General features: G+C 38.7%; 1 protein-coding gene across 1 annotated transcript in view; it reads left to right on the top strand.

The window, feature by feature from the left end:
• The window catches only part of itga8 (integrin, alpha 8), a 64,112-nt gene extending 37,922 nt beyond the window's left edge, over nucleotides 1-26,190 (top strand). Inside the window, exons 14-30 of the mRNA XM_072460059.1 lie at nucleotides 471-516; nucleotides 594-701; nucleotides 3,931-3,986; nucleotides 4,810-4,967; nucleotides 5,404-5,535; nucleotides 6,740-6,807; nucleotides 7,876-8,023; nucleotides 9,577-9,669; nucleotides 13,120-13,199; nucleotides 15,474-15,554; nucleotides 17,439-17,544; nucleotides 21,459-21,617; nucleotides 22,238-22,354; nucleotides 22,558-22,671; nucleotides 23,637-23,738; nucleotides 24,986-25,108; nucleotides 25,183-26,190. Of these exons, the coding sequence (XP_072316160.1) occupies nucleotides 471-516; nucleotides 594-701; nucleotides 3,931-3,986; nucleotides 4,810-4,967; nucleotides 5,404-5,535; nucleotides 6,740-6,807; nucleotides 7,876-8,023; nucleotides 9,577-9,669; nucleotides 13,120-13,199; nucleotides 15,474-15,554; nucleotides 17,439-17,544; nucleotides 21,459-21,617; nucleotides 22,238-22,354; nucleotides 22,558-22,671; nucleotides 23,637-23,738; nucleotides 24,986-25,108; nucleotides 25,183-25,272 (1,781 nt within the window). The 3' untranslated portion in view covers nucleotides 25,273-26,190. The remainder of the gene's footprint in view (nucleotides 1-470; nucleotides 517-593; nucleotides 702-3,930; nucleotides 3,987-4,809; nucleotides 4,968-5,403; nucleotides 5,536-6,739; nucleotides 6,808-7,875; nucleotides 8,024-9,576; nucleotides 9,670-13,119; nucleotides 13,200-15,473; nucleotides 15,555-17,438; nucleotides 17,545-21,458; nucleotides 21,618-22,237; nucleotides 22,355-22,557; nucleotides 22,672-23,636; nucleotides 23,739-24,985; nucleotides 25,109-25,182) is intronic.
• Nucleotides 26,191-27,260: the final 1,070 nt, after the last annotated feature.

Below are 27,260 nucleotides of genomic sequence, written 5' to 3'. Positions count from 1 at the left end.
TCTAGTACGTACTGTATACGACCAGCTTTATGAAATCAAACTGTCTGAATGATAAAGTAAAGTTAATGTGACTTTTAACAGCCAAATATAAAGCACTTCGCATTTAGTCTAAATTTTTCGAGTAAAGATTGAATTCTATGTTATTTTTTTAGTTACTCATGAATATATTGTGACTGGAATGATTGCTATTGTTGATTAACTGAAAACTGTATCATGTGACATTTTAGTCTTAATATAAATATAGTTCAGTTAGATTTAGAATGAAACATGTTATGTGTGGAAGGGTTTATATTAAAAAAGCCAATGAGATAACCATGTTCCAGTGTGTGAACGTATATTAAAAGTCTGTGTTTGATGAGGATTTAAATCATTCCCATCTGTCGCTTTCTTTGAAGCCCCACAGAGAACTTCCAGTCCCCTTTTTCTCATTCACTTCACAATGTGTATTTCCCCCTTTCATCTCCTTCCAGATCTTATTGTGGGGGCGTTTGGTGCAGGTGAAGTGTCTGTGTACAGGTAAGAGAACGTTTAAGTTGTGTACATTTCACCGGTTATAAATTGTGTTGTACAAAGTGTGACGTCTGTGTCCGTAGGGCTCAAGCTGTGATCTCGGTGGAGGCTCAAATGATCTTGACTCCGAGAATCCTGAACCCTGAAGACAGACACTGCCGCCTGCCTCGCACGGATATTATGGTCACATGGTAAACCCCGCCTCTGATTTCAAAGTTGTATAATCAAATGTGTAACGTCAAACAAAGCTACTTAACAGGCAACTCTACTGTATTACTTTGCTTATGCAGTAGCTATTATTTATCATCTAGAAAATACTGATATCTCAAACATCATCTGCATCCAAACTTTGAATTATTCATCACACGTTTTCTTTTGTACTGCAGCAAATGTGGCACATGTCAATGGAACAAAAACTACTGCCTGAGAATACGATTCACGTTTTCTCTTTTACAATGTTGCTCAAAGCCAAACATCGTGCTCTAGTTTGGCCTTATTTTTCAAACATTCTTTGTTACAGAGCGAACTATATATTCCCTTACACTATAAAGTGGTGTTGAACCTAGTGTTTGAATAACAACATCACTGCCGAAGGAAACCAGTCAATTTTATGCACTGTCGTAAAATAATATGCAGTAAAAGCCCATTCAGAATACATACTGTAAATCACACACTCCCTGAGACTTCTGACCCGTATTTTACCTTCACTCCAGAGACGAATGCCATTATTCATCAACTGCCTTTTTGTTAACGCTTTAAATAACTCTGGGTGCAAGTGCTCGTAGATCCTGCAAGTCCAAACTCACTCTGATTTAAGATTAAATCGAAACTGCATATTGCTATTTTGGTTATATTATTGTTCCAGTGGGAGGCCGGTTGACTTTGACTGGTCTGGAGTTTGAGTCTTGTTCGGGGGTAAAAGCCAGCGGTCCCCTGCTGCTCCACCACAGATCAGTGTTGCTCTTGACTTATTGGATCTGTATGTCTTCAGCGCTGTTGGGACGAGCGAAGTGTGCGCGGCACGTCGCCAACATGGCATCTGCGTATGTACTCGAGAGAGTTGGCAGTGATTCTTACCTTAATACAATTGGTTCGGATTGACAGACGCTGCTAAATTGTGGAAACCGCACGCGAGTTATTCAAATAAACAGTATAGTAGAGAGCGAGATTTGAAATGAGATATTACACCACATATGCAGTTGTAAGACAAGGTTGTTAAACAAGCTTGAGAGGTTTTGGACTGATATTTAGACTTTAGAATGGGACGGAAAATAGTTAATCGAAAATTTCAACTAATTTAGCAATCAAATAAGAGCTTTTTACCTCGACAATAAAATGTATGACTAGTTTTAAATCATATGCTAAGGAGTCTCCTGGGTGCACAATTGAGATGTATGTTAAACAGTAAAGTTCTCTGAGGGCGAGACATGAAATCAGATATTACTCTGCTGAAATTAAGACAAATCCAAGGTTTTCAAAGGCTTAAAGTGTCCAAAAACAACACTTGAAGGCGCTGCAATTGCTTGACAGGAAGGTTTTTAATTTAAGTGCTTAGAAGACTCCTTGGTTGAAAATTGAGACATAGATGCATGTTTAATTATTCAGTTTGTTATATGAGTTTTAATACTGTCCGAGGTTATTAGAAGTGGCTTAACAAGAAGGTAATGTTTTAAATTAAAGGCCAAAATGACGACTGAGTGTTAAACTGAGACTCGCTTTATGCACGTTTAGTTTTCAGAGATGGCTAGACGACACAGATGCCATTTTGGGGTAATTATATACAGTAATAACCACTAACCCTGGACCAGAGCTGTTGTCAGTAAAATGGTCATTTCCGCACTGCATACTGTTAACTTTGACATGCAGCTCTTATTACAGACCCTCACACTTGTGCACACCCCTCTAAACTTGTATTAAAGGCACGTGAAACCACCTGTAGGGGTCAAAATGAATTAAGGGGAAAATTTAAAACATTTTATCGCACACAGAGACGGTTAAATTCACATCTGTATCGCACACTTTGTAATAACTACCCTACGATTATTGTGTCATCTAATAATGCCCCTAATTGTTAACAAACAGTCGTCTACAACATCTGCGTTTACACTTGAGGGAATTGGACCAAGCAAACAAAAATCACAGGAGGTCATTTAGGTTTTTTTATGGAGCAATAGTTCTGCAGGCTTCCTTAAATTAGTCGATATTAAGTGTTCAGGGTTGAATGTGTGGGAGTCACTTTCCTGTGCGTGATTTTCGTTGTGATAAAGGAGCACGAGTGTTCATAATAAGCACATAAGTGGAGGAAATGCAGAGAGGTTTCTCAGTCTCCCATGTCTGAGTGCACGGCCGAGTCCCACGAGATGCGCCGTTCTGGGGTAAAGAAATGAACCGTGCCTTGCTAACACTTAATGATTTTTACAAAATACACACTCATTTAGAGGTCCAACTAAGTTTTTTAGTCATTTAATCATGCCAATTATGTAACTTTATCTTTGAGATGTCATTATTTTTTATCCAAATGCCCCAACTTATTATATCTCTTTCCTACTCTCCTCTCTACTTAACACAAAAGATGTCCAAAACTATCTTTCTATACTTAAAACTTAACCAATTTAACGCAGCGTATGGATTCATTAAGTACTTAAATGTACAGTCTGGAAAAACATTGTGTTGGAAAAACATTGATTTGAACTTCTCAGACACATGATAAATTGTAATCAAGCCATTTTATGAAATTAGATGTTACACAGCTGAAATTAAAAAGTTGCAAATGCTTGACAGACACACAATGAACTATAATCAACTCATTTTCTAGAAACAGTTAAATAAGTGAGCATTTTGCTAACTAGACTATGGTCATGAGCTTTGGATAATGACCAAAAGGACGAGATCGTGGATAGAAGAGGTCAAAATGAGTTTCCTCCTCCTTAGGATAGGGTGAGGAGCTCAGTCACACGGGAGGAGCTCAGGGTAGAACCACTGCTCTTCCACGCAGAGAGGAGCAGCTGAGTCTCGGGCATCTGTTCTGGAGGCCTCCTGTACGCCTCCCTACGTGCCACCGGGACGAGGCCCCGGGGAATTAATTTTATGAAATCCTGCAAGCTTGTGGTTTTATGAGTGTGGTTTGAGTCAGATAATTATTTTGTCAGATCATAATGATGCTTCATACTTTTGAGAGCTTTTGCCTTCACCACACTTTTTGATTGACAAATCGATGCACGATAAATGTCTCTAGCCGACTACAGTCGAGTTCAATACAGCAATATTCTAAATATGGTCAAAGTCTTTAAAATGTCCCTTTCAACAGAAAGAAACCCATGAAGGCTGTTTATTGTTTTGATTCATTTCTATGGTAACATTCAGTATTAATGATATTTCCTCCTCTGTTCTTTTCCCTCCACCTCCACATTTCCTCCCCAGTCTAAAGGTTGACGTGTGCGCTGCAGTGAGTGGAGTGGGCATCCCCAGCTCTGTCGGTAAGTAGCTGTTTGCAGTGAGACAAACCGCAGTCAGTGGGTGGGACGGAGTCAGACTCATTACAAAAACCTGAGCGCACACCAGGAGCATCAAAAAGAAGACCAAGACAGACTTTATAGCATTTATTTGATGTAGTAGAACAAGGTCTACATTCACACTTTCACATAGACATTAAAGCTGGATTAGACTGTGACGTAACCAGGACTAGAACAGCACCAAGTTAAGTCTACATCAAGACTAAACCGGGAACAAACACAATGACTGTAAAAATGACCAAATACATGCATCAGAATCATAGTTTAATTCTTACAGGTGAGGTTAGATGATAGGTGAAAGTCTTTAGTTTAAAATCTGTTTATTTGAATGTTTTCGTCTTGAGAGGCTCTAATTAAGAACTACTTGTGTCATAGTTCAGTCCTTTCTGATAGTCCTGGATTAGATCTGGTGGTACTCCGAAAGTTATTCCTTAATATTCAATGATGCAAATTGTAGGGTCTTTGTAATTCCTGCATAATTCTTTTCACAACCCAGCTGCCACGCAACCACCACTTTACATTGGTGGCTATGCTAGTAAATGTTTTTTTTTTACAATATATTTTTGACAATCAGGTTATGGTGTTAGGGTTAGATTTACGAACCGATTTTTTGGTGAAGGTTAAGATTTTGGGACATGATTGCCAACTGGGGCTCAGTATTGTTATGAGAATAATAGTAATGTAAATATAGGGAGACATTTGTGAATTGATATTGCCTGAATAGTGTTGAATCCCATTTCAATACAAAGCGGCCTATGCGTGAGACATAGTGTATTTCTGTGTTCAGACCTGAAGGCCGAGCTGCACCTGGATTGGCTGAAAGGCAGCAGAGGCGGAGTCAAACGGATCCTCTTCATGGACACGCAGCAGCCGCAGCGCACGGGAACATTAACACTGAGCCAACGCAAACCACGAGCGTGCGTCACCTACACTATTTACCTGAAAGTAAGTCAACAGCACGTTGTTGTAGAGTAATTGGAATTATTATAGTATTTTATGCGTATGAGTATTGTGATTCCGATTGGATTTGTGACATACATTGACTAACCGTAATTAACATTATAGACATTTATATTCACTGATAAACTGAAACAAGAATTATGTGAACTACAGAACAAACTATCGATCTATCAAAATGTATTTACATAGCACAGATTGTTTAAAAAAATTCAAAAGTCACAATACAAATGCATTAAAATCAAAGTAGAATATAACTAGAGTCTACACTAAATTAAAAATACCCCATAGTTGATAGTCTGCAGAAAAACATTATAATTACCTACAGCATTTAAAGTCTTCAGGACACGCCAACTGTGACTTTTCAAAACAGTCAGCCCAACACTGTGACTTATGTTTTTTGTCTTGTTTGATGTTTTTACAGGAAGAGGATGAATTCAGGGACAAGCTGACCCCCATAGCACTGGCTCTGAACTACAGTTTAGCTCCGTCTGTCCAGGGCAAAGACCTGCCGCCTGTTCTCAACCACTACAGCGGCACCTTCCTGCAAGAACATGTACGTAACACACATCTGGGCAGTGCACCAGCTTATTGTTTTGGATAGACATTTGTTTTACATAGGGATTTTTTAGCTCTTTTTCAGGAAATGTGAAAATAAACAATTGGAGTAATAAGGAAATGTGAGTCTTATCTAAAGCGCCTTGAGAAAACGACTTGAGCAGAGCTTTTCTACGCACTGTATAGGCGTCGGCGATATTGACTAATTATCATCTACATTTTTGGGGTGTTTCTCATTATAGCTATCATCAGAGCATGTCAGAAACAGAAATGTGTCGAAACGCGCATGTGGATGTGATGGGTGAGGTGGAAGTATGCAAGGCAAGTTTATTTGTAGAGTACAATAAGTACACAAGGCAAAGGCAAAGTGCAAGTACAAGGCAAAGTGCTTCACACAACAGGAGAAATGCATTAAAATCACTAACACGTGACAGAAATTACAAAACTGTTTTCAGTCATATGCACAGCCAAACAAAACTGTTTTTAGCTTAGATTTGAACTAGATTTTGAGTATCATCATATGTCAGGGGAGTCCAAACTTTCTTTCACAGAGGCCTCTATATTAAAACAGGTCTGTATCACAATGCAATATGATGTTATTGAGTAAAAAATGCTGTTTATGATCATTTATTCTCTAGATACTTTTAAAACATACTTTTTCTCTTTGGCTTTTAACCAAGAATGAGTTGTCCAATTGATCATGTTTTTTTGTCTAGTTGTTTTCACAGTTTTTCCATTGTAAATCGGTGTGTGCAGCACTTTGGCTAAAATTGTTGTTGTTTTTAAAGTGCTTTATGAATAAGTCTGGATTTGGGTATCTACAAATGATATTCTGTTGTATAAATGTATTATTCATTTATTATTAGTATCATTGTGAATCATAATTCTATATTGAATGCCAGAACCTTTTCCTCAGTATCAAAATGAAGTTTGAAAACAAATTCTGATGCAGCATTCGTTCAAAGCAACTGTTTGATTTGATGATTTAGAGAATATTTCACCCTAATTTATCCACATGTAAAAAAAAAACAACCCACAAAGATGTATGTAGATTTTCTGCCCTTTGATCAAAAACGATTTTTTTGATCGACGTTTACAAATCGAGTGAACAAACCTCCAACACTACTATATGTTTCTATTTATATGTGAGTAAATCTTTCCTTATGGTCTTCCCCTGTGCACTCTTCTCTTTTGTTTTTCAGTCCTACATCCTCCTGGACTGTGGTGACGACAACATCTGTATCCCGGAGCTTCAGATCTCTGCGGCGATGTAAGCCCTGACACGGCCACGCCCTCTGACCTCAACCTGTAAACGCTCCCGACGTCACAAACCAAAACACAAGCAGAAACGCCATCTGCCATTTGTCACACCATATACCATACGCGGTGCTGCTGCTGCGGATTTGTGTGCAAATTCACCTTTTCTATAGTGTTTCCAGCTGTAATGTAACGCCATTGCAACATTATGTAAACATCCCGTCGCCCCGAGCTCGATGGCATTCATCTCCAAACACAAGCGCGAGAATGAGGGGCGAGCGGTGGGGTCAGGGCGATGTCACCTCTCACAGACGTGCAATAATGAGACGATGTAGTGCTGAATGTTATACTTATGACCACACGCCTTTTCATGGAGTCTTTTAAAGGTGCACTGTGTAACTTTAACTGGTGGAGAGTCAACCATCTGCTTGTCTCCGTGGAGATATTATTGCTTTGCCTGGAATGTTCTTCACTATGGTAATAAGCTTATTTATCGTTCATTTATTCAATTACATGTGTTTTATTGGCCAAAAGAACCTTGAAAAACACATGTTCTTACTTTGGTGGAGGTATATATGGTAAATGCCATACTGTGGAACATTCCAGACAAAGCAATAACATCTCCATGGAGACGTACAGGTGCCCTCTACCAGAAAAGTTGCTTAGTGTAGTGCTTCTCAAAGTTATATATATATATATATACGTAACTTGAATACTGCCATTTCTGTTAATGGTTTGAAATAAAGTTCCTTAATAAACTATTTGTCATGCATTAATAAGCATTAGACATTTGTTTATAAGCGCTTATAAGGCATTTACTAGCATTTGTCACTGAAAATACTTTAATAAGCAGCTTATTGAGTTTATTCTATTCATTCACATGTTTTTGGTTAATGGCTTACTAACATTAATAAGGTATTACAAGCCATCTACAAATACTAGTAATTGTCTAAGTGCTGATAAAGAAATAACTGGTGCTTATAAATAATTTACTAAGGAACCTTATTTTCGTGCTGACCCAGTTTCTTAATATTTCGTCCAATGTTAAGTTATGTTAACTCTTGTTGTTCTTTTTGTTCAGGGACCACTCAGAGTTGGTAATTGGAGATGACAACCTCCTCATGCTAATCGTACACGCAGCTAACCTCGGGGAAGGCGCCTACGAGACAGAGCTCCATGTTCTCCTCCCTCCTGAGGCAGACTACATCGGAGTGGAGCGTCGTGTGGAGGTCAGCACGCTCAAACACGGGCTACATATGTGTCTGAAATCAATTATGCAGGTTACATCGTAAAGCCCAAAAGGATGTACAGTGGAAATAGATTTACAGGCTTATCTAGAAATGATCTAATGGACTTAGCTGTAATTTCATCCCTCGAGTGACGCTTTTGCCTACTCAGGATACAAAGCAGGAAGTTAGCCGCACGTTTATGATCAGAGCAAGAGGTGGATCGTGTGCACAAAGTATTCATGTAAGAGTGACTTTGGAATACAAAATATAATAAGTTACTGTTATTCCAATAAACGTAAAAAGTGATGATGTGCAATACGGGCAGCAAAACGCCAAATTTGCCAAAAATACAAAGTGTAACTACATGATTGATTCTGAACGTAACATCTGACTTATAATTTAGAGTTAATTTCATCTAAGACAAATACGCATATTCTGGCATTTTTAAAGGAAAGGTCAGAGAGATAAAAAATAAACAAAAAATAAAGGTTTAATAAAGGTGCACTGTGTAACTTGGTGGAGTGTCTGTCACCTGCTTGTCTCCATGGAAACATTAGAGATATTATTTTCTTGGGATTCTCCACAGTATGGCAAGATCCGGGGTCTCCTTTATAAAGAATGTATACGTACAAAAATGTCACGTATTTGACTTTCCACCTTAAGTTTTGATCTTTAAAAAGCCATCTTGAAATCGAGCTGCTCCAAACTCTATACTCTCTGAACTATGTGTGCAGAAGGTTTCAGAGCTGAGAAGTGAGTGAGTTTGAGGAGGTTTATGGAAGCTTGCATTTTGTCCATATGTAAACTTTTGGCAAGACTTCCATGTAGTGTTTTATAAATAAAATCCATGTGAAGACATTTTAGGCCACTCACAGAAAGAATGCCTGTTTTTTGAGCTATATCAATAAATGCAAGATGGATGAGTAACATGTGCCAAATTATCCAGCAGAAACTTTACATCACAAGAGGAAGACAATGTTGTTACTCACAAAATGATATTAAAAAAGTAGTGTAGGAACTACTCTTAAAAGTACAACTCATGCCAAAAATCTAAACTGTACCTGAGAAACTGCTGTCAAATTCTGACCATATTTTACAGTACGACATCACATCCTGTTTTGTCTTTATGTTCGTTGTGAGTGATTAAGGCAAAGCTATCAACAGAATACGCTCCACTGCCGACTGCCCAAAAGCTCCTATCAGGACTTACAAGCTGCATTAGTGACCACGGAAATGGAGAGGGTCAACTGGCATGTGTGTCCGAGCGCGCGTGTCTATGCGTGTGTGTGTGTGTGTGTGTACATGCGTGTCCGTGTGCTCTAATGAGTGTGTAATAGGGAGGTTTGATTGATGAGGTTGTTACTGTCAGAGCATTCATCACACTCTGCTCTCCTCTCCCTCTGCGTCTCCTCTCTCCCTTCCCCCTTTGATGGTGGGTCCTCCCTTGTTCTTGCTTTTTCTCTCACATCTCGTGCTGCTGCCTGTTTGTCACATGCCCTGGTTCGCTCGTTCATTTCATTTCACCGACTCTCCTCCTCCTCCTCCTCCTCCAGGCGCTGTCGCAGTTGAATTGTGAGTACAAGATGGTCAATGAGTCCAGAATGGTCGCGTGTGACATGGGCAACCCGATGGTGGCTGGGACACAGGTGAGATTGTGAACACATTTGAGCTTTAAAAAAAAAAACAAATCTTACATAAAGGGCTGGTTTTGATCATTTTTGAGTTATTGTCTATGCCGGAGGTTCTCAAAAGGTTCACACCAAGTACCACCAGATCTAAACTACGTATAAAACAGGACTATTCAAGGTCTAAATTAGGGCTGAACTGGACATTGAACATTGAACTGTTGCTACAGTATAAGTGTGTTCACACTACTAAAGTGAGCCCGTTTTTCCTGATGTGGACTTGGTTTGGTCTTGTCATCATCCTTGTTCAGTTCTGGGCAAGTCCAGGTTCAGTTTTGGGTTTAGTTATTGTTTAGTCCAAATTCTGATGTCATGAATGTGCAATCATAATTTGGCTAAACCAAAGGAGGACAAAAAAAAAGATAAATGTACCAGTATTCATAATGAAACAAGCATTAGACCTACATGAGTCTGAGTACCACAAAGAGGAGCTTATGTCCTACCAGTAGTACTATTACCACAGTTTGAGAAACACTCATCTATACTATACAATACACTCTCCTGCATTAGAAAAGCACATTAAGAAGAAACAATATCTGACAAAATTGTTTTTGCTTCATTCTCTCTAAACCTCCAGGACAGATGTGTAGTCACGTTCATGCTGCCTTCATGTGGTCCTCGGGTGCTCGGTTTCCGAGAAGACAAGTCGGGGTTACGACATTTTTGCATTTCTCTGCTTTTATGTCAGAAACTCCGGATTTTGATGTCACCAATAATAAAATCACTGAGTCTGTTCTTTAACAGTGTTTAACTAGTGAGACTGGTTGTCATCAGTCTTCTCGAAAGCCTTCTGTTGCACAAATGTGTTGCTTTCATGATATGGACAACTGACAACCTGACAATTACAGCAGATTTGTTTCATCTCCACACAGTAAGTGACTTGTGCATTTATGTTCATTTTTCAATGCAGATAAAACAATTCTCAAGGATCACATGATCGCAGCATTAGTACAACGCCCCCTTCTGGTGAACTGAATCTAATTCTGCTCCACACTGTTTCAGGCAGAAGGCCCAAAATAAATGGAATGTCACGCTACACTAGAGCTTTAAAGCCATTGTTTAATATGTATATATAGGTCCATATCTCTGTAGTTACCAGTGATTTTACTGAAATCCCATTGACAAAATAATATACTGTAATTTTGAGTCGTTACCCAAGCACTACGTAACAAAAGCATGTTACTCTTTTAAAAGTGCCATGGCCAAATAAGTGGTGTTTTAGCCACATGGCGTTCTGATAAATCAATTGTGTGGTCATGTTTCAGCGTTTGGGGGAGGGGGTTATAACGCGGAGAGGACAAGGGGGCACTCCAGCCCTCCAGATGTTTCCCATATTTAACTCTCCTTTGCCCCGCTGGACGTTCAGGAATCCATGAGCTTATGCAGAACATACAAACCTCATGCAGACTGTGTCACATTGAGCCGCTAACTGATTCTCATCACTGCAGTTCACGGTGGAGCCTTTGACACACCTGAGTGTCCTTGGAAAGCAGAGGGGAAGCTGCTGTAGTGGTTCTGGAGTTTCAGGTCTTTTTGCTCTGAGGTGGGTCGAGTAGACAAAGAAGTAAGAATAACGTTACTTGAAGTATGAGTAGTTTAAGAAACTACTTCTGAAGTAATTATAAGACATAATATCTGATTTATGATTTAAAATTGATTTCATTGTGAGACAAAAGCAACAAATAATTAAAATTGAATGTTTGTGATGAAAAGGATTCATCACAAACATGCAAAATACTAAATTGCATCTGAAAGAGAGTTACAAGAAACTGTTACTTTAATACAGTCAAACTTGTGTCACTTGAAGATTTACTCAGTGAAAAGAAGAACCAACATTGTTACTCAAGTAAATGTTACGCTGTCAAATATATATTACTGAAGTACTGTCTGGAAGCTACTAAAGACCAAAGAGTACCTACTTTAGACTTTAGAGTACCTAAAACTGATCGTTCCCTTTAACTGAGTTTTGAGTTTATTATCAATGAGAAAGTAAAATTTTGATTTTTTGTTAAACTTAGTAAAATATTGTTTGGCTCATAGTACTGGGAAAAACTCCATGTTTGAGGTATTGTATTGGCTACTGCCTAAACCAATTCACTGATCTGATATACTTCTGTCTGGTGGACGCGCTCTCTACCCTGAGGCCAAGTATCGGTGTCATTGTCTTTGTCTGCTGGTTTATTACAAATCCTTAATGATGAAAAGCATGCATAGTTTCTTCATTCCTCAAAACACAAACATCTAAATTGCAGATTTAATTAGTTGAAATGAATAGTTGTACATTCTTTTAAACCCAATCCATCATGATTATGTTTATTCCTCAAAGTTATGCATGTAATTAATGGGTCCTAATCAAAAAGACCAGATTGTGTGGTCACGTTGCCTGACACGATGCAGGGAAATGTGTGAAAATACTTAAGATCGTGTAAGTCCTCTATGACTCTCCCCGTTTAAGGCCTTTAATGCCATTCTTAACTCACTTCACTGTCTGTGGAAAGTGAAGGTTTTATCACCGTTATGGCTTTCCAACACTGACTGCAAAGAACTATTATTATCTATAATAGTTGCAATTATGTCTGGTACATTTTATTTTGTTCTTTTAACCAGATAATTTGGACAAAAATGTGGATCCAGAGACAGCGCTACAGGAAGTTACAAGGCAAACTTAGCAAAAAGTAACTTTTGGTTGTGCTCAAATAAATAAGAAATGTACACAAGGGTTAAAACAATCTTGTAACCTTGAGTACTGGTGCCTAAAATTGAACGGTACCCAGCCCTGCAGATATGTCTTTCCTCAACCGTGATGAATTACAATGACTTCCTCTGATCAGTCTGGTCTTTTGAAGTCCTCTGTCCAACGTCCTTCTTTGACAGTGACGTCTTCCTCTCCAAATATCTTGTTTTTGATCTTTCGTATGTGTCCCTGTGAAGATGTCCTTGTCCACAGCTCTCTAACTCCCCCAGGGCTCTTTCTTGAACATGCTGTCATTTCCTCCTTTGGCCGTGCGTCTGACCTCTTAGCATCACACGTCCAAACAAGGGCATAAGCAAGCTACATTGTTTTTTAGGAAATGATGATGAAGAAGCAAAATGTCCCATGTGTTCTGAGTTATTCTCGAGGGCAGGGGATTTAAGCTGAAGAGAGACAAGAAACTTAACTGTAGCTTTTAAGTGTGCGTCTGTCTGGACTTTGTCAGGTTTGATATTGCTGCTGACCCTTTACAAACATGGTCCTCAGCTCATAACTGAACCTGGAGTTAACGTGATGTGTTTACTGACTCATAGTGAACCCTTTAAAGATCGCACGGCTTTGAAGAACAGATGCATCTCCTCTGCCTCCTGTCATCTTTTTACAGTCACTCCACCTACTTTGAGTTTAACCCTTTTGTCCGTCTTTCTTTTGGTGCCCAGCTCTCTGTAGGTTTGAGGTTTTCCGTGCAGAGGCTGGATGATGCAGGCCCGACGATCAGCTTCGAGCTCCAGGTTCACAGGTGATTCGCCGGCACGTTCACGTACATCTTCTTTAATATGATGGTTTCACTGTCACACTCTCAGATGGAGAGCAGGAGACAGTTTTTCTGTACTCATGGCTTTCACATGGCCACTGTTCCTGTTTTTGATGCAAATTTATTGGTCATTCCAAAGACTATTAGTTTTTATAATACATCACAAATGTAGACCTATTTATGTGGCAATAATTAATATGGCAACAGAAAAAATATATATTGCAATAACACAAAGGTCCTAAATCTGACAGATATGTAATATTTTTCAAATTCAAATGTTGAAAAAGGCTGATTTTATTCTTAATTTTCTCTTTTCAGTCTAAATTTATCTTGTTTAGTGGAAGAATAGTTTCATACGGTTAAGGTTCTTTATTGTCCCAGTGGGAAAATCATTTCTCTGGATTTGACCCATTCTTCAATGCAGTTGGGACCTGTCAGGAGCAGTGAGCAGCCATATTGAGTTCAGAATCTTAGCTGGAAGATTTTTCCTTTTGTGCATGATGAGGGTTGATGAGGGAAAGAAATAATCACAAGAGCTTTCCAGAAGAAAAATCCCCCAATGATTATCTTTATCATTTATATGACTGATTAGGTCCTGGACATCACTATACACCAAAAACTGTACATTAATCATATTCCCTGTCCTGCCCTTATCTCAATTAATCAGTACACATGAACCGAATCGAATGTCGTGACAAAGATACTTTGTACAAAATCCCCAGCATTGAGTCCCTCACAAAGAACTAGTTGTTGTCCATGCAAATATGTTCAGTGTGTTTCCCAAAGCTGTCAGTATCTGCGGTGCGATGAAGCTAACCGCGCAAACAGGACCAGACAGAAGGCCTGGAGGAAGTACAGCGCCAAGACAAGCACCGCACAACATGTCTATTGTTTTCCTTCTTGTATTGATCGTGCTAGAGAACATCACAAGACAAAGACCCAATTTTCACACAGTGGCAGGGAATTTCTCACTTTAGATGCTGTGATTTACTATGGGAACGACCAGGATGGATAGCATTAGGGCTAAGTACATCACAGGGTTATCTCATGTCAAGAGGAGTTTTAGTCAGAGGCCAGATTAACGCACTGATAAACGGATGCTGAGGTTAGAGCTACCAGACAGGAGGGCTAGAGGGCGATTTATGCTCAGTGTGAAAGAGGGAATATAGTCAGATAGTAGAATATCGTTAGCTGATGTGGGAGACGTTTCCGAACAGTTTTAAAACAGCAAAGACGAGAAAGAGATGTGCTGAAATGTGTCCTTAAACTCATAATACAGGGTTTGTGTTTGTGTGTCATTTGTTTCTTTCCCCATCGGCCTAAAACAATTATTATTTCAAATTGGCTAAAAACTCTATAGCACAAGATCTGAGGTCTCATTTATGAATAAAACTTTACATAGAATTCTTACAAAATGTTTAGCCCAATTTCACGTCAAGTTGTTGTTTTATAGATCACAAACTTCATGTTGAAAGTCACATCCAAAATCTGACATGATCTGGAACATCATGGAACATTGAGCTTTGAAGCATGAGTCTAATGCAGAGGATAATAAAAACAACAATTAAGCGTCAGACTATATTGAATTGTTGATTATGGATGATGTATTTGTCTTGTTTTTACTACAGCATTTGAGTTGATAGACCTCAGAATCAGAAACGGTTTATTGCCGTTGCCAATGAACAAAATTCACAAACATAGGAACTTGCTTTGGTGATTCAGTGCAACATAAACAATGAACAATGATAAAACAACCGATATAAAATAAATCTACTCTAGGATAAAAATAAAGATATGCTTACTATGCAAACAAAATGTACAGTTACATTTACAGACCTGCAGTTTAATTAGAAAACATCAAGTCACTTAACATTTTATTATTCTTGCTTGTACGGCTTGTTGATTATTGAAAAAAAAAAAAATAGCCATTGTCCTATTTTGATGATTGTAATTGTTATCTGGACTAGACAGACTTTAAAACACATGCAAAAAACAGCGGCATTATTAACTCAAAATGTACAAAAAAATAGGTATACAATTTCACATCAATTATATACTTAATTCATAAATATTCACTGTCTTGAGGCCTTAATTGAAAAATACATCGCTGCCTATTCAACTATTCAGTCATTAGTTGCAGTCCCACTTGCATTACATGATATGATTTTCCAGTATCACAAACTAACAATAAATACATTGTTGTGAATATGCCAGTTTAAGGTTAGATTAACATAAAATCCATTTGGCTTTCTTTTACAGCTCCAACAAAGACAATCCTGACAGCAACAGCGTGACTCTGGATCTTTCCATTGTTGCCAAAGCACAGCTGGAAATTCGTGGGTAAGTCAAACTTGTTTTCATCCAATAAGACGGTGACGAATTCTACTTTGGCGTGATTTTGCCAGCCAGCCATGTGATCTTGTTTCAGTTTAAACTTTTTGAGGTTGACAGGATATTACCGATGCTCTTGTATTGTTTGAATTGGTGGATGGTGTTCATAAACAGAGGGAGAACAGCAGGGAAACACATTTTTCAGAATAAACTAATCATGTCGGATCGCTGTCACAGTGTGACACGGCCGCAGAGCCTACGCTCAGAGAGACTTCAAACACAGAGCTCATGTGGCTCTGTTCGGGTGTGGTCAGCTGAGCACATAAACACAGCACGACCTAGAAGAAGAGCGAGGAAGACCTTTGAGGAAATAACTGAACAAAGTCATGGTAAATGTTGGCAAATATTCGACAAAATGGATAATACTGTGAATGTTGTTTTGACAAAATGCGAAATCTGAATATCAAGAATATAATTGATGATTGAAAATGTTGGAAAAAGCGCTTTTTAAAATGAAAATTGGGTAATTTCACATTTGTCTGATACTTAAAAGAGATATATTGTGCAAAAGCAGATTTAAACCATGTTAAACCTTATCAGTTTTTCCCTCCTCATTTGTTTTACTCTGAGTAGTATTGTGATTGATTCCTACATGTTGGAGTAATACTGTATTGTCCTATAACTGTGGCTCGAGAGCTCAGAAAAGTCCGGTTTTCGCCTACCCCCATCATCAATTATTTGAATCATTCAGGACTTTCCAGTTCTGCAGTTTCTTAAGCCGCTTTAGATCAATATTGCAGTTTACAATTACCAACATGTGTAATGCTGATCTCCTTATTTTATAGTTCAATACTAGGTAACTATATCGGATTTTATAGATTTTTTATAGACAGATTTTTAATTTATTTTTAAATGCACGTTTGTACATTTTTGTTCTGGTATCCAGTGGTGAGACTTTTTAAAAAATATATATATATAATTGTAGGTGCAAACACGTCGAAAAGAACACTCATCTGCTTCCTCACATTCCTATACCTACTCTGGGCTATGTGCAGTATAGATAATATAGATAATATACTTACATATCTGCGCTACAATTTGTTTAGCTCCTCTGTATCCTTTGATTTTACATTAACATTAATACAATTTTTATTGATCATATGTTTGTTTTCACTGTTATACCTATGTAAATGTTATACTAGTACCAAATCCTTATTCCTAAAGAATTTTGACTGTGTTCACACTTGTCCTTTGAACCCGGTTTACCTCTTATGTAGACCTGGTTTTGTCCCGGTTTAGTCCTCGTCTAGTCCTGGTTAAGTTCCATGTTTAGTCCCTGTTTTCCCCCGATTTTGAAGTGGGGTGTGTGGAAATTAACCGTAACAATTGTGACTAGTCTGACAATTAAATTAATCATTGTAAATCGTCTAAAACATGGCGTTATTAAATCAATATGGCAAAATGGAATAAATAATTTCAGATTTTCATTATCAATACACTTCATTCATAAATATTCTCTATCCAGAAGTTTCAGTCGCCATATTTTTCAACCTTAAATTGAATCTTGAATCCCTTGTTCACCCAAATAATCAAACACATCGAGAAGTGCACAGCGAAAAGGAGAAAAGGACAATACCAGCACTACCAGGACGATACGACCTTTCTGCAACCCAGGACATGCAAGAACAGGAAATTTCAGTACAGAATTATGCAACAAAGTAAAACAATCCGACAGGAATGATCGACCTTTGACTTGGAAAATCCTCCACAGATTTGAAGGGAATGTGGTGAAGAATGTTTACATCGATACTCTTCATAACTGAGCCGTTTTGCATTAAGTTGAAATGTCCAAACATTCCGTTCTTACACAAGTCTCGCATCTTTTCGCTGCAGAGTGTCTCATCCTTCTCAAGTGGTGCTGCCGTTCCCGCGCTGGGAGCCCAAGAAGAAACCTGTGAAAGAGGACGACGTGGGTCCACAAGTCACACACATCTACGAGGTAAATGTTGAATCACACTTTGTCAGCGGTATTTTTTAACACTGGGAAAGTTTATAAAATGCCTAATGACCCATGTACTATGATTTTAGGCACTATACTATAATATATTGGACTGAAGGGAGTATTATTACCTTTTCAAACTGATGTTGAAGGCTAGCAAGAACGTCATGTGAAGAATTTTGTTAAAACGAGAACACTGAGGTTAGGGCGGTGCAATTAAATACATTTGTACAGATAAGCAAACACAGCAAAAGACATCCAAAGGAATTAAAGCAAATATAAAGTCCAAAGTCTGTCAAATGTGATTGTTTCTATTTGACATATTTCGATTATAATGTTGGTCCAGTCCTTGATTGTCGGTGCAGTTTGTGTCATCCATTTCTTTTTGATAGCCTACTTTCCTGCCACCAAAAGTCTGCTCCAAAGGTATCCGGTTATTGTGTCTGTGGCAGGTGTTTAGAGGCCCAGACACATCGCTCTGAAGTCAAGTGAGACGCCACTGCTGAAAACCCTTTGCAGTGTTTTGGAGATTCAGTCATTTCTAATCGTCAGTGATCAGTTTTGTCCTCTGTCAGTAAAAGCATGTGGAGGATGAAATTTGACTATATTTCGTGTTAAATTTCAATGATTAAAAGTCTGTATTGTTTGTGTTCAGGAAATTAATATTGAAAGCCATTTTTATTTGTTTTTAATTAGATAAAAATAAAATTGAATTGAAATTTCAGTATGAGGGAAATAGTGTTTCCTATTTTGTCATATCGCTCTATTTGAGGTGTAATGAATGAAATGTATGACAGAAAAAGTTACTTACAATAACAATTACTCTTAATTGAAATGTGCAAGAAGTAACTTATCCAGTGGAGGGTCTGCAACTTGCTCTCTCCATGGAGATGTAATTGCTTTGTCTTGAATGTTCCACAGTATGGCATTTGTTATATAACTTCATGAAGTCAAGTAGGTGTAGGAAAAGAAAAGTTACAGGTTAGATCTGTGGAAAAAAGGCTTTGTTCAGAGTTCAAATTTGATTTATTTTCATGATACTATTATTGAATTAAAGCAATATAAGTTTAATGCCATGCTGTGGAGCATTGCAGGCACAATAACAATACCATCTCCATGGAACAGTCGTCAGATCTTTAGTTTCTACTTGTTACATCTATTGACAAGATGAAAGACGTCCAGAATTAGAAGTGGAAGTTGTAACACATCAAAATGTGTTCTTGGACTGCTCTTCACAGAGTAGCTCCAGTCGCTCCATAAAGAGGAGAGCTCTGGCTGATCAAAGGTCTCCAGCTAAGGACTAATTACTGCAGTAAAAGTAAGAACGAGAGGAAAGGAAACTGGACGAGGTGTAAGGTGTAAAGCTAAAAGAGGAGGGAACTGAACTGGAGCCTGTGTAATGAGTAATAACTGCAACAAGGTCAAGCCGAGATACAGTCAAGTCGATATGAGGGCATGTTTGGCAGACGCCCTGGCAACGGTTTACAATAGAGGCTTTCAATGTGTGTGTGTGTGTGTGTGTGAGAGAGTGTGATTCAACTTGAACTAACCCAAGACTAGAATTTCTGTTTGGTCAATTTATATAATGAGTAATACAGAAATCGATACAGGAAAAAGTGTTGTTAAGTTCACCGGTACTTTATAGTCTACAGCTTACTGCTCACGTGTGGTGCAGTTACAGTAAAAGCAGATGCATGTTTGCAGGATGCTTTCAAAGACGCACTGCCTCCCTCATTGGACAAGTGGCAGTGGAGTTCTCACACTGAATGCTGTCATCAGAAACATTGTCTGTAAGTTTATGTTGCTCCTTGAGGACTCCCAGAACAAAAATATGTGTCCAAAAATAAAGTTGGAAATTGAGCCACAATCCACACATAGAAGAGAAAATGCAATATTAAAACAATATAGCCTAACGGGAAAACGAAAATATTCAAATGTAAATATTGATAGCAGAGAAAAATGAAACAAGTAAATCTAGCAGGTTAGCAATATACAGATTTGGATATGTAAGCACAACTTGAAGTAAAGATATAGTGTCATATTTAAGCTGCAGATGAAGCACAGTCAAACAGACAGGGCCGCAGCAGATAGAGGGCAGACAGGTCGGCGACAGTTTACAATAGTAAGTATGCATGTGATTTCTTGTGCTTTTAAAAGGTCGGCTGCCTCATTGGGCCAGAGTGCAGCTGATAATGATTTTCATTTGTAGAACTTTTTTTTTCCCCTCTCGCCAGCTGCTTCTAGTTAGAGCGGACGCTGTTTTCGCGCTGGAATTCCTGCCCCTCGGCCCTTCGCTCGTGTCCTGTTTGGAGGACTCGCTTTAACGTTAATGACCACGGCTATAAGTGCAGCGCGCAGCAGACAGTGAGAACCCGCAAAGAGGATTTAATTGAATTGATGGTTCATTTAAGCCTATCATTCTTTTATCCTCTCTCTGAAATGGACTGATGAGCAGGTGAAGGCGGAGGGTTTAGCTCGTCTCTCGTTTCAATCCCCAGTGGATGACGGCTGCATCGAGATCAGTTTGACCCCGTGGCAGGTGGCTTGTGTCTTCATGCTATAGTTATGATAACCTAATTGTAGCCACAAGTCACAAGAGACAGGGCTAATGAAGACAAAAGGAAAACCAAAACTGACATCGTTCTCCGCTGTGTCCTTTTTTCTCCTTTCTGTATTGGAGCAGCACCAGGAGACGGAGGATGTATGTACACATTTGTAAAACCACACACGTATCGCTGTTTTAAAAGGGTTTAATTTGTTTTTTTAATACTATCTATACTCATATACTCGTATAGATGACGGCATTTGCTCCAGAAGGGATGTAACATAATAATAACATCATCATAATTTTATTACACTCAAATAGTTAACTCTACTAGACAAAGAGTAACTTCTAAAACTTGTCAATGTCCCACTATTAGAAGCTTACATGGTTGCGCTTACGATTAGATTTGTCATTATTTTTTTAAATCACAATTCAGTTCATACAGTGCACATTATAAACACATCTAGGAGCGTGAACATTTGAGAGACGATTGAAATGAACCTCTAAACTAATAAACCTCAACTTCCCATTTCAATTCATTGTCTTGTGCAGCCCTATTGAAACATTTATAAATAAAATGTGAATAGGTTGTACTGCCATGGTAGTGTATAGTTGTGTATGCGGTACATAAACTTTATGTGGCCCAAAAACAGATCCCCATGAGGTAAATCCTACAAAATCAGATAAACAACATAAAGTTAGGCTATGGATTAATTGAAGTTGGTTATGGTTTTGTAAAAAAAAAAAAGCATGGAAACATGTCTGTGTTTTTGTTTACCTAATGCAAAACGGACTGAACAAAGAAAAATTAAAGCAAATGCATACTATGAATGCACAGATACCTATATTGGTATTGGATATCGACACGTTCAAATAGAATCTACAATCTTAATAGCTCTGTGATACTGGTTTCGCTGATATCCTGATTCCGTTCTTTAATTGGATGTAATAAAACTATTTACTGGCTGATGTTGGCCCAGAACATCTCATAATGTGTGAAACTTTATTCATACCAAGCTGTCCTGTAGTTACATGCAGGATAAATAACAGTTACATAACACAATGCAATGTGTTTTTTGATTGGGAAAAAATCTGATATTCAGTCCCTTCACTGGTATCGGCTAATATCGGTCATTGGCAGATATTTAAGTATAATTACTGGTCTGGGACTGAAAAAGCCGGATCGGTGCAACCCATTAACAGCTAATTATGAGCCATTTAAGTCCATTTAAGCTGGTCTTTGCTAATGCCATCACCATTTGTTATTGTGAATTTCATTTCCGTGTCCCGTGCATGTACATGACTGAATATTTGCATTTGATATATATTTTTAGCATCTCATTGTCTGTGTCTGTTTCTGTTTTTGCAGCTGCATAACTGGGGTCCCAGCAGTATTCGGGAGGCGGAGCTGCAGGTTGGCTGGCCGGCCCGTTTCCGCGATGAGAACCTGCTGTATGCTATGGAGATTCAAACTGACGGACCAATTAGCTGCCGGACAAATACCAGCCTCAACCCCCTCGGCCTCCAGGTAAAAACATATCTACAGCCTCATTTGAGCGGACACGCACTCACAACACGGCACTGTACCATGTTACAACACGAGGCTCCTGTTCAGCGGATGTGAACAATCAGCTTTCACGTCGTAAAGACTTCTGACCACTAATTTAGCTTTCCATTCTCGCCGAAACCTCTGATTGAAAGATATTTATTACATTACTCCTGGTTCATCCATTAGAGCCTGATTGATTATTCCAAATGATGCCCAGGCCCGTGCAAGTTGGTTTTAGCGTCGGCCGGAAAACATGCCTAATAGTGGACGTAAGTGCAGTTTCCAATAAGATGAAAACATGGGGGAAATAAGGGCACAATTATGTCTTAAGTGAGATGTAATGACATGCAGTTAGTCAAAGGTCAGATAGTCATGTTTTCAGTCTTTATTTTTGTCCGTCAGATGAGAAATCTAATCTAAATTGCCAAATGATAGAATAACGGGTTAGCCCTATGAAGTAAATTAGATTGATAAAGATTTATTTAGTTTTTTAAGCTGCTTCATAATTTAATTGAAACATTGCCCATGACTCAAGCATTTTTTTTTATTTTAAAATTTTTATGATTTGATTCTAAAGTAAATCCATATTGTGTCTGTAGATCTCCTCTGCTCAGGACACACCTGAACTTCTGGGATTCCTGAGAAACACCAGCACCTCGCACCGGCGCAGCAAACGGGCCATTTCCACTGCTCACAGTTACAAAGGCAAAACCCTGGTATGTCTTCCATCATCTAACAGTGTTCCTCAAGCTTTTCACAACAGCTACAATCTCAAATATGTGGAACGAGGAAGAGAGTATATTAGTATGTTTCTACTTCTAGCTCTGATGTGAATATTGACATGGAAAAACATTATGTAGACATTTCTTTTTGTGTGAAAGTGTGTTTCATATAATCCGTGTCTGAACCTTTTCCTCAGAACTGTACGAACATCTCCTGCCTGAGGATCCAGTGTGTGGTCGGGAGGCTGGACCGTGGACAGAGCGCTGTGGTCAAAGTCCGCTCCAGGATGTGGGCAGACACTTTTCTCCAGGTCAGTGCCAGATACGGACTTTAACAATATACAAATCATTCACAGAAAAACAAAAATATAGAAAAGAACTGTACAATTATAGTTATAAATGTAACTATTATTTTGTGTGTAAAATGGCATTAAAAGTCTGTATTGTTATTATGCTGGAAATGAATAGTGAAAAGCCATTTTATTTGTATTTGTTTTTTTTTTGTAGTCATATTGAATGGCTCTAATTGATCTAAAATGACTTGATAGTGCATCAAAATCCAGTTGGACGCATTAGTCTGAACACACACATCAGAATAATATTCATCTTGTTTAGATTTTGCACTAGTTCACATTTAGAATTTCAATTGCAATCACCTGTATGTCAAGGCTTTTTACTTCATGTTTTTGGTTCATTTCAGTTTCTGCATTTCAAACTAGTTCGTCTGCCTCTGTGGGATAAGAAAGAATGCATAATGTGTCAAAAGAATATAGCCCAAAAGGCAAAAGTCGTTCAGGTGGAGGCTCTCTGCTCCACTAACTGTTGTACTTGGGCAAGACACGTCCCCCACAGTGTCTGATTGTGGATGCGTGTGAGGAATGGTGGTGCCACATTTACGTCTTTAAGTCCCAGGACGGCTGTGGCTACCATAACACCGCCAAGACTGACTGATGTATGGTCTTCTATAGCTCCATGAGAAGTTTGTACAGTGCAAAATAAATAATTTACATTATTATTACTACATTTAAGTCTCTTTTGTGCTGTGAAATGTTACAGATTCACAATAAAGCACAGAAATAATCCTTGACGCTGACAAATGTTACACAAATGTTATTTTCCACCATTATCCCCTCTTTGCTTTTATAAGCCTTCATACTTTTTTTATATTTGAATAGCGAATCGCTCATTCTCTTAACCCGTGTATGCACTCAATTACGCTTCATAGAGAACACGTGTTGTCAATGGGGCATTTAACCACAGATTGTTGTGTTTACAGCGACATAATGACCCCTACATTCTCAACTCCACCGTTTCGTTCTTGGTCACTACGATGCCGTACCGCGTCCAGCCCACGTCTCTACCTCAGCACACTACCTCGGTAAGAAAAACACTGCGCTGAATAAATGCTAATTCTGCAAGTGTAGTTTGTTGTTAAGCGATGGGTCGGTTCACATTAGGTCAGTCGTACAGTATATGATGTAAAAAAAGAGGTTAGGAATGAGAACACTGCACTGAATAAATGTCTAATAACGTCTGCTGCAAGTGTAGTTTGGTGCTAAAAGGTTCACATTATTACACAAACATTAGGTTAGTTATATGTAAAGGTGTCAAGATTAACCGTTGACTATTTTAGAGGCAAGATTATGTGATTTTTATCCATTTGGGACCACAAAAAGTACACCTGAATGTATAGTGAGTTTTATGTTTTATGAGTTTTAGTTTATATCACAAGAACCTTACTTTAGCGTTCAGAAAGTTTGATTTCATGATGTATAAGAAAGAAAGAAGCAAGATTTTGCTTTTATTTTTTGCTTTTATTATTAATCGTAAATAACCATTAAATTGTGATGTTTCTTCTCACAATAATCTTAATTTGATATCGTGACATGCCTGGTCGTATGTCATGTGAAATAGAAGTCGATGTTTTGCCCTGGTTTGTGGCCTTTCCAGATTAAACAAAAACGGATACAAAGTGTAATCATCTTGTTCATCTTAAATGTGGTTGTGCCCGACTTGAGTACTTTTCCCTCCGTAGAGTTTATTGTAAAAGCAGCAGAACATTGTGTCTGTCTAATCGCAAACCTCGAAGTAAAAGTCATTCAAGCATTACTACGACTGATCCGGTCCAATGTGCCGATCACAGCAAGTGGGGCAGAGTGATGACAAGTTTTACTTCTTATACAGTCAGTGCGTCGACCCCTGTTTCACTTTTCCATCCGACAAAAGCCGTTTTGATGCTTTACAAACGCCCAAAAATGCATTCATGTGAACATTAACTATGTGCCAAAGGGTTTGTGAGAGCTATGAACTAATTAAGTAGATTTAAAAGCCTAATTCCTTCTTTCACAGTTTAAAAAGCATGTAAATGCAGCTTTAAGAATTGTTGTTGGTTATTTTTTAATGTAGAACTATATTGTCAGTTCTGTTGGTATTATTCAATCACAATAGTTTGGCATTTGATGAACAGAACAAGTGTATTGACCCAATCCCGCACACCAAAATGAATTAGATCCAATATTTTTGCATTGTCTTTTTGCACGATTCCTTTACAATCATCTAATACTACCTCTTGCCCTTCATTCCAGCTCTTTCTTTAACTCCTGCTTCTAATTTCTTCGTGTCTAGATGGGGACTCACGTGTTATGGGGCACTCCGGATGTGTCCTTCGCAGTCCCGCTTTGGGTTATCGTCCTGGCCATACTCTTGGGCCTGTTGGTGCTTGCGATGCTAACCTTAGCCATGTGGAAGGTAAATCTCACGCTAAATCGCCTTCGGTTCTCCTTCAAAACTCTCTCTCGACCTTTTACGCTTGTCATCTGCAGTGCGGTTTCTTCGACCGGGCGCGACCGCCGGCGGACGATAACGTTTCCGACCAGGAGCAGCTCACCTCCGATCACGCGGGAGACGCCTAATTGCCACGATTGCCACTTCTCAATTGCAGAGGACAATGATTCGGGAAGAAAAACGTGCACCTTTTCTGCGCGACTCAAATCCGTCGATGAACTTGAACGACACGTCTTTTGCGCTTGCGCGGCGTCTTCGGACAATCGGAGGGCCGTCGCACCGGTGAACGAAGGCCGCGGGACATGAAAGCAGCGCCTCTGGGTAATCCATCCACTCCGACAAGCTGAAGATAGAGAGGGCCGTTGTGGAGGCAAAACCATTACAGATTAATCAACGTTTTTTTTGGCGTGCTGAGAAGCGAGACGCGGTAAGACGTCAGATCAAGGCACATGGGGCCCCGAGTGTGTAGGCTCTGTATATACGTTTGTGTGGCGCTTGTGTATTGAATTCTGCCTCTTTCTGATCTAATTTATCCGAATGTATCCCCACCACAGCGGACCTATACGCACCAAACCGACACGCAGCCACACGCGTAAACACAAAGGGCACAAAGCTGATGTGTATTTATGAATGTATGTGCAATATTCGGGTGTTGATGTCTTGTTTACACTGGCATAATTTTATTGTTGTTTTCATTGTCTTTGTATATAGTGTAAATGGAAGGGGGGGAAATAGCTGTTGTCTTGATTTGAGCACCACCATGTAACGTTTGAAAGCAAAAAAGTAAATTATTGTTAGAACGAGTGAGTTTTATCTGTCTCTTTATCAAATGTCTATGTTTAATCACCACAGCAGCCAAAAATCGAGATATAAAATGTCATATCAAAAGCACAACTTATAGTGAAAGTTGCTGTGGGAAAGTTGTATCTGTGTTGGACTGATCATTACCAGAGCCAAGACAAATGAAGGAAAGTCTTTGACGATTAGATCATAGTTGTGTTTTGTAGTAAGTGTGAACTTTATCAGAATAAAGTGATGTTGGAGAACTGCTGTCTACTTTAATTTACACTCATATTTTGCCAGAGCTCGTTAAGGTAGCTAAAAAGATTTAGTAAAGTTACTTCAAACTACTATTACTCAAGTAGATGTTCAAAGTGTAGTTGGACTACCAAGAAAGAGTAAAAATAAGTTTTTAAAAAAAGAGGGTTTATATACACAGGGCCAACAACAAACAGTAAAAGTAAAAATATCACATCTAAAATCTACTATAAGTATTTAAGTACACCTTTAAAAATGTACTATAAGAGTAAAAAGTAAAATTAATTCACATAGATTTTGAGAAATATTGAAACATCAATTTGTTATCTGGATAAAGAATTGTCCAGATTTTTAGAAAGTACAGATGCCTGCTCCCAAATGTAGTCCACAAAGTTTCTTTATTTATTCCATTTGTCCACCATGTAATGAAAGGGAACTCACAAGCTGCTTACAGTTTTTTTGGCTCGCTTACACACTAAAATTTAAAGTAGTACACTATTAGCAAGACCTTACACTCAAGAAGCAAAACATCAGACCATGTTTGCAAAACTACAAGCACATTGTCAACCTCACACTTGTTGCAAAACTCTACACACAGTGATTTGCAAAACACTAAACACACTTAACATACATAACACACACAAATCTATCATGAAGTCACCTCCTTGCAATACCAAAGCACTGACTGTCAAATGACCACACAGTCCAACTCATTGGTTCAAAACAGTCCTCAGGTGCAAACACTCCTTTGCTTCATTGTAGACGCACCAATCAGGTGTGTAAGCACTATAAAAAGCAGCAGGTGAGTTCATCGGTCTTCAAGCACAATGGAAAGAGAAAGAGTAAGACGACGTGGTTACGGTTTCAGAGAGTTTTACGAATGGATGGAGAGGAGATCCAGCATGAGTTCATTTACATAGATGAGGCTGGGTTCAACCTGACGAGGACATGAAGGAGGGGATCATTGGCCAAAGGGCTATAGTCAATGTCCCAGGGCAACGTGAGGGTAATATAACACTCTGTGCAGCCATTACACAGAATGGAGTCCTCCACCGCCATGCCCATATGGGCCTTACAA

The sequence above is a fragment of the Eucyclogobius newberryi genome, unplaced genomic scaffold (genome assembly GCF_026437365.1).
Source record: "Eucyclogobius newberryi isolate DKJ021-1_F unplaced genomic scaffold, fEucNew1.0.hap1 SCAF_3, whole genome shotgun sequence".
NCBI lineage: Eukaryota > Metazoa > Chordata > Actinopteri > Gobiiformes > Gobiidae > Eucyclogobius > Eucyclogobius newberryi.
This window is presented reverse-complemented; position numbering and strand designations above follow the sequence as displayed.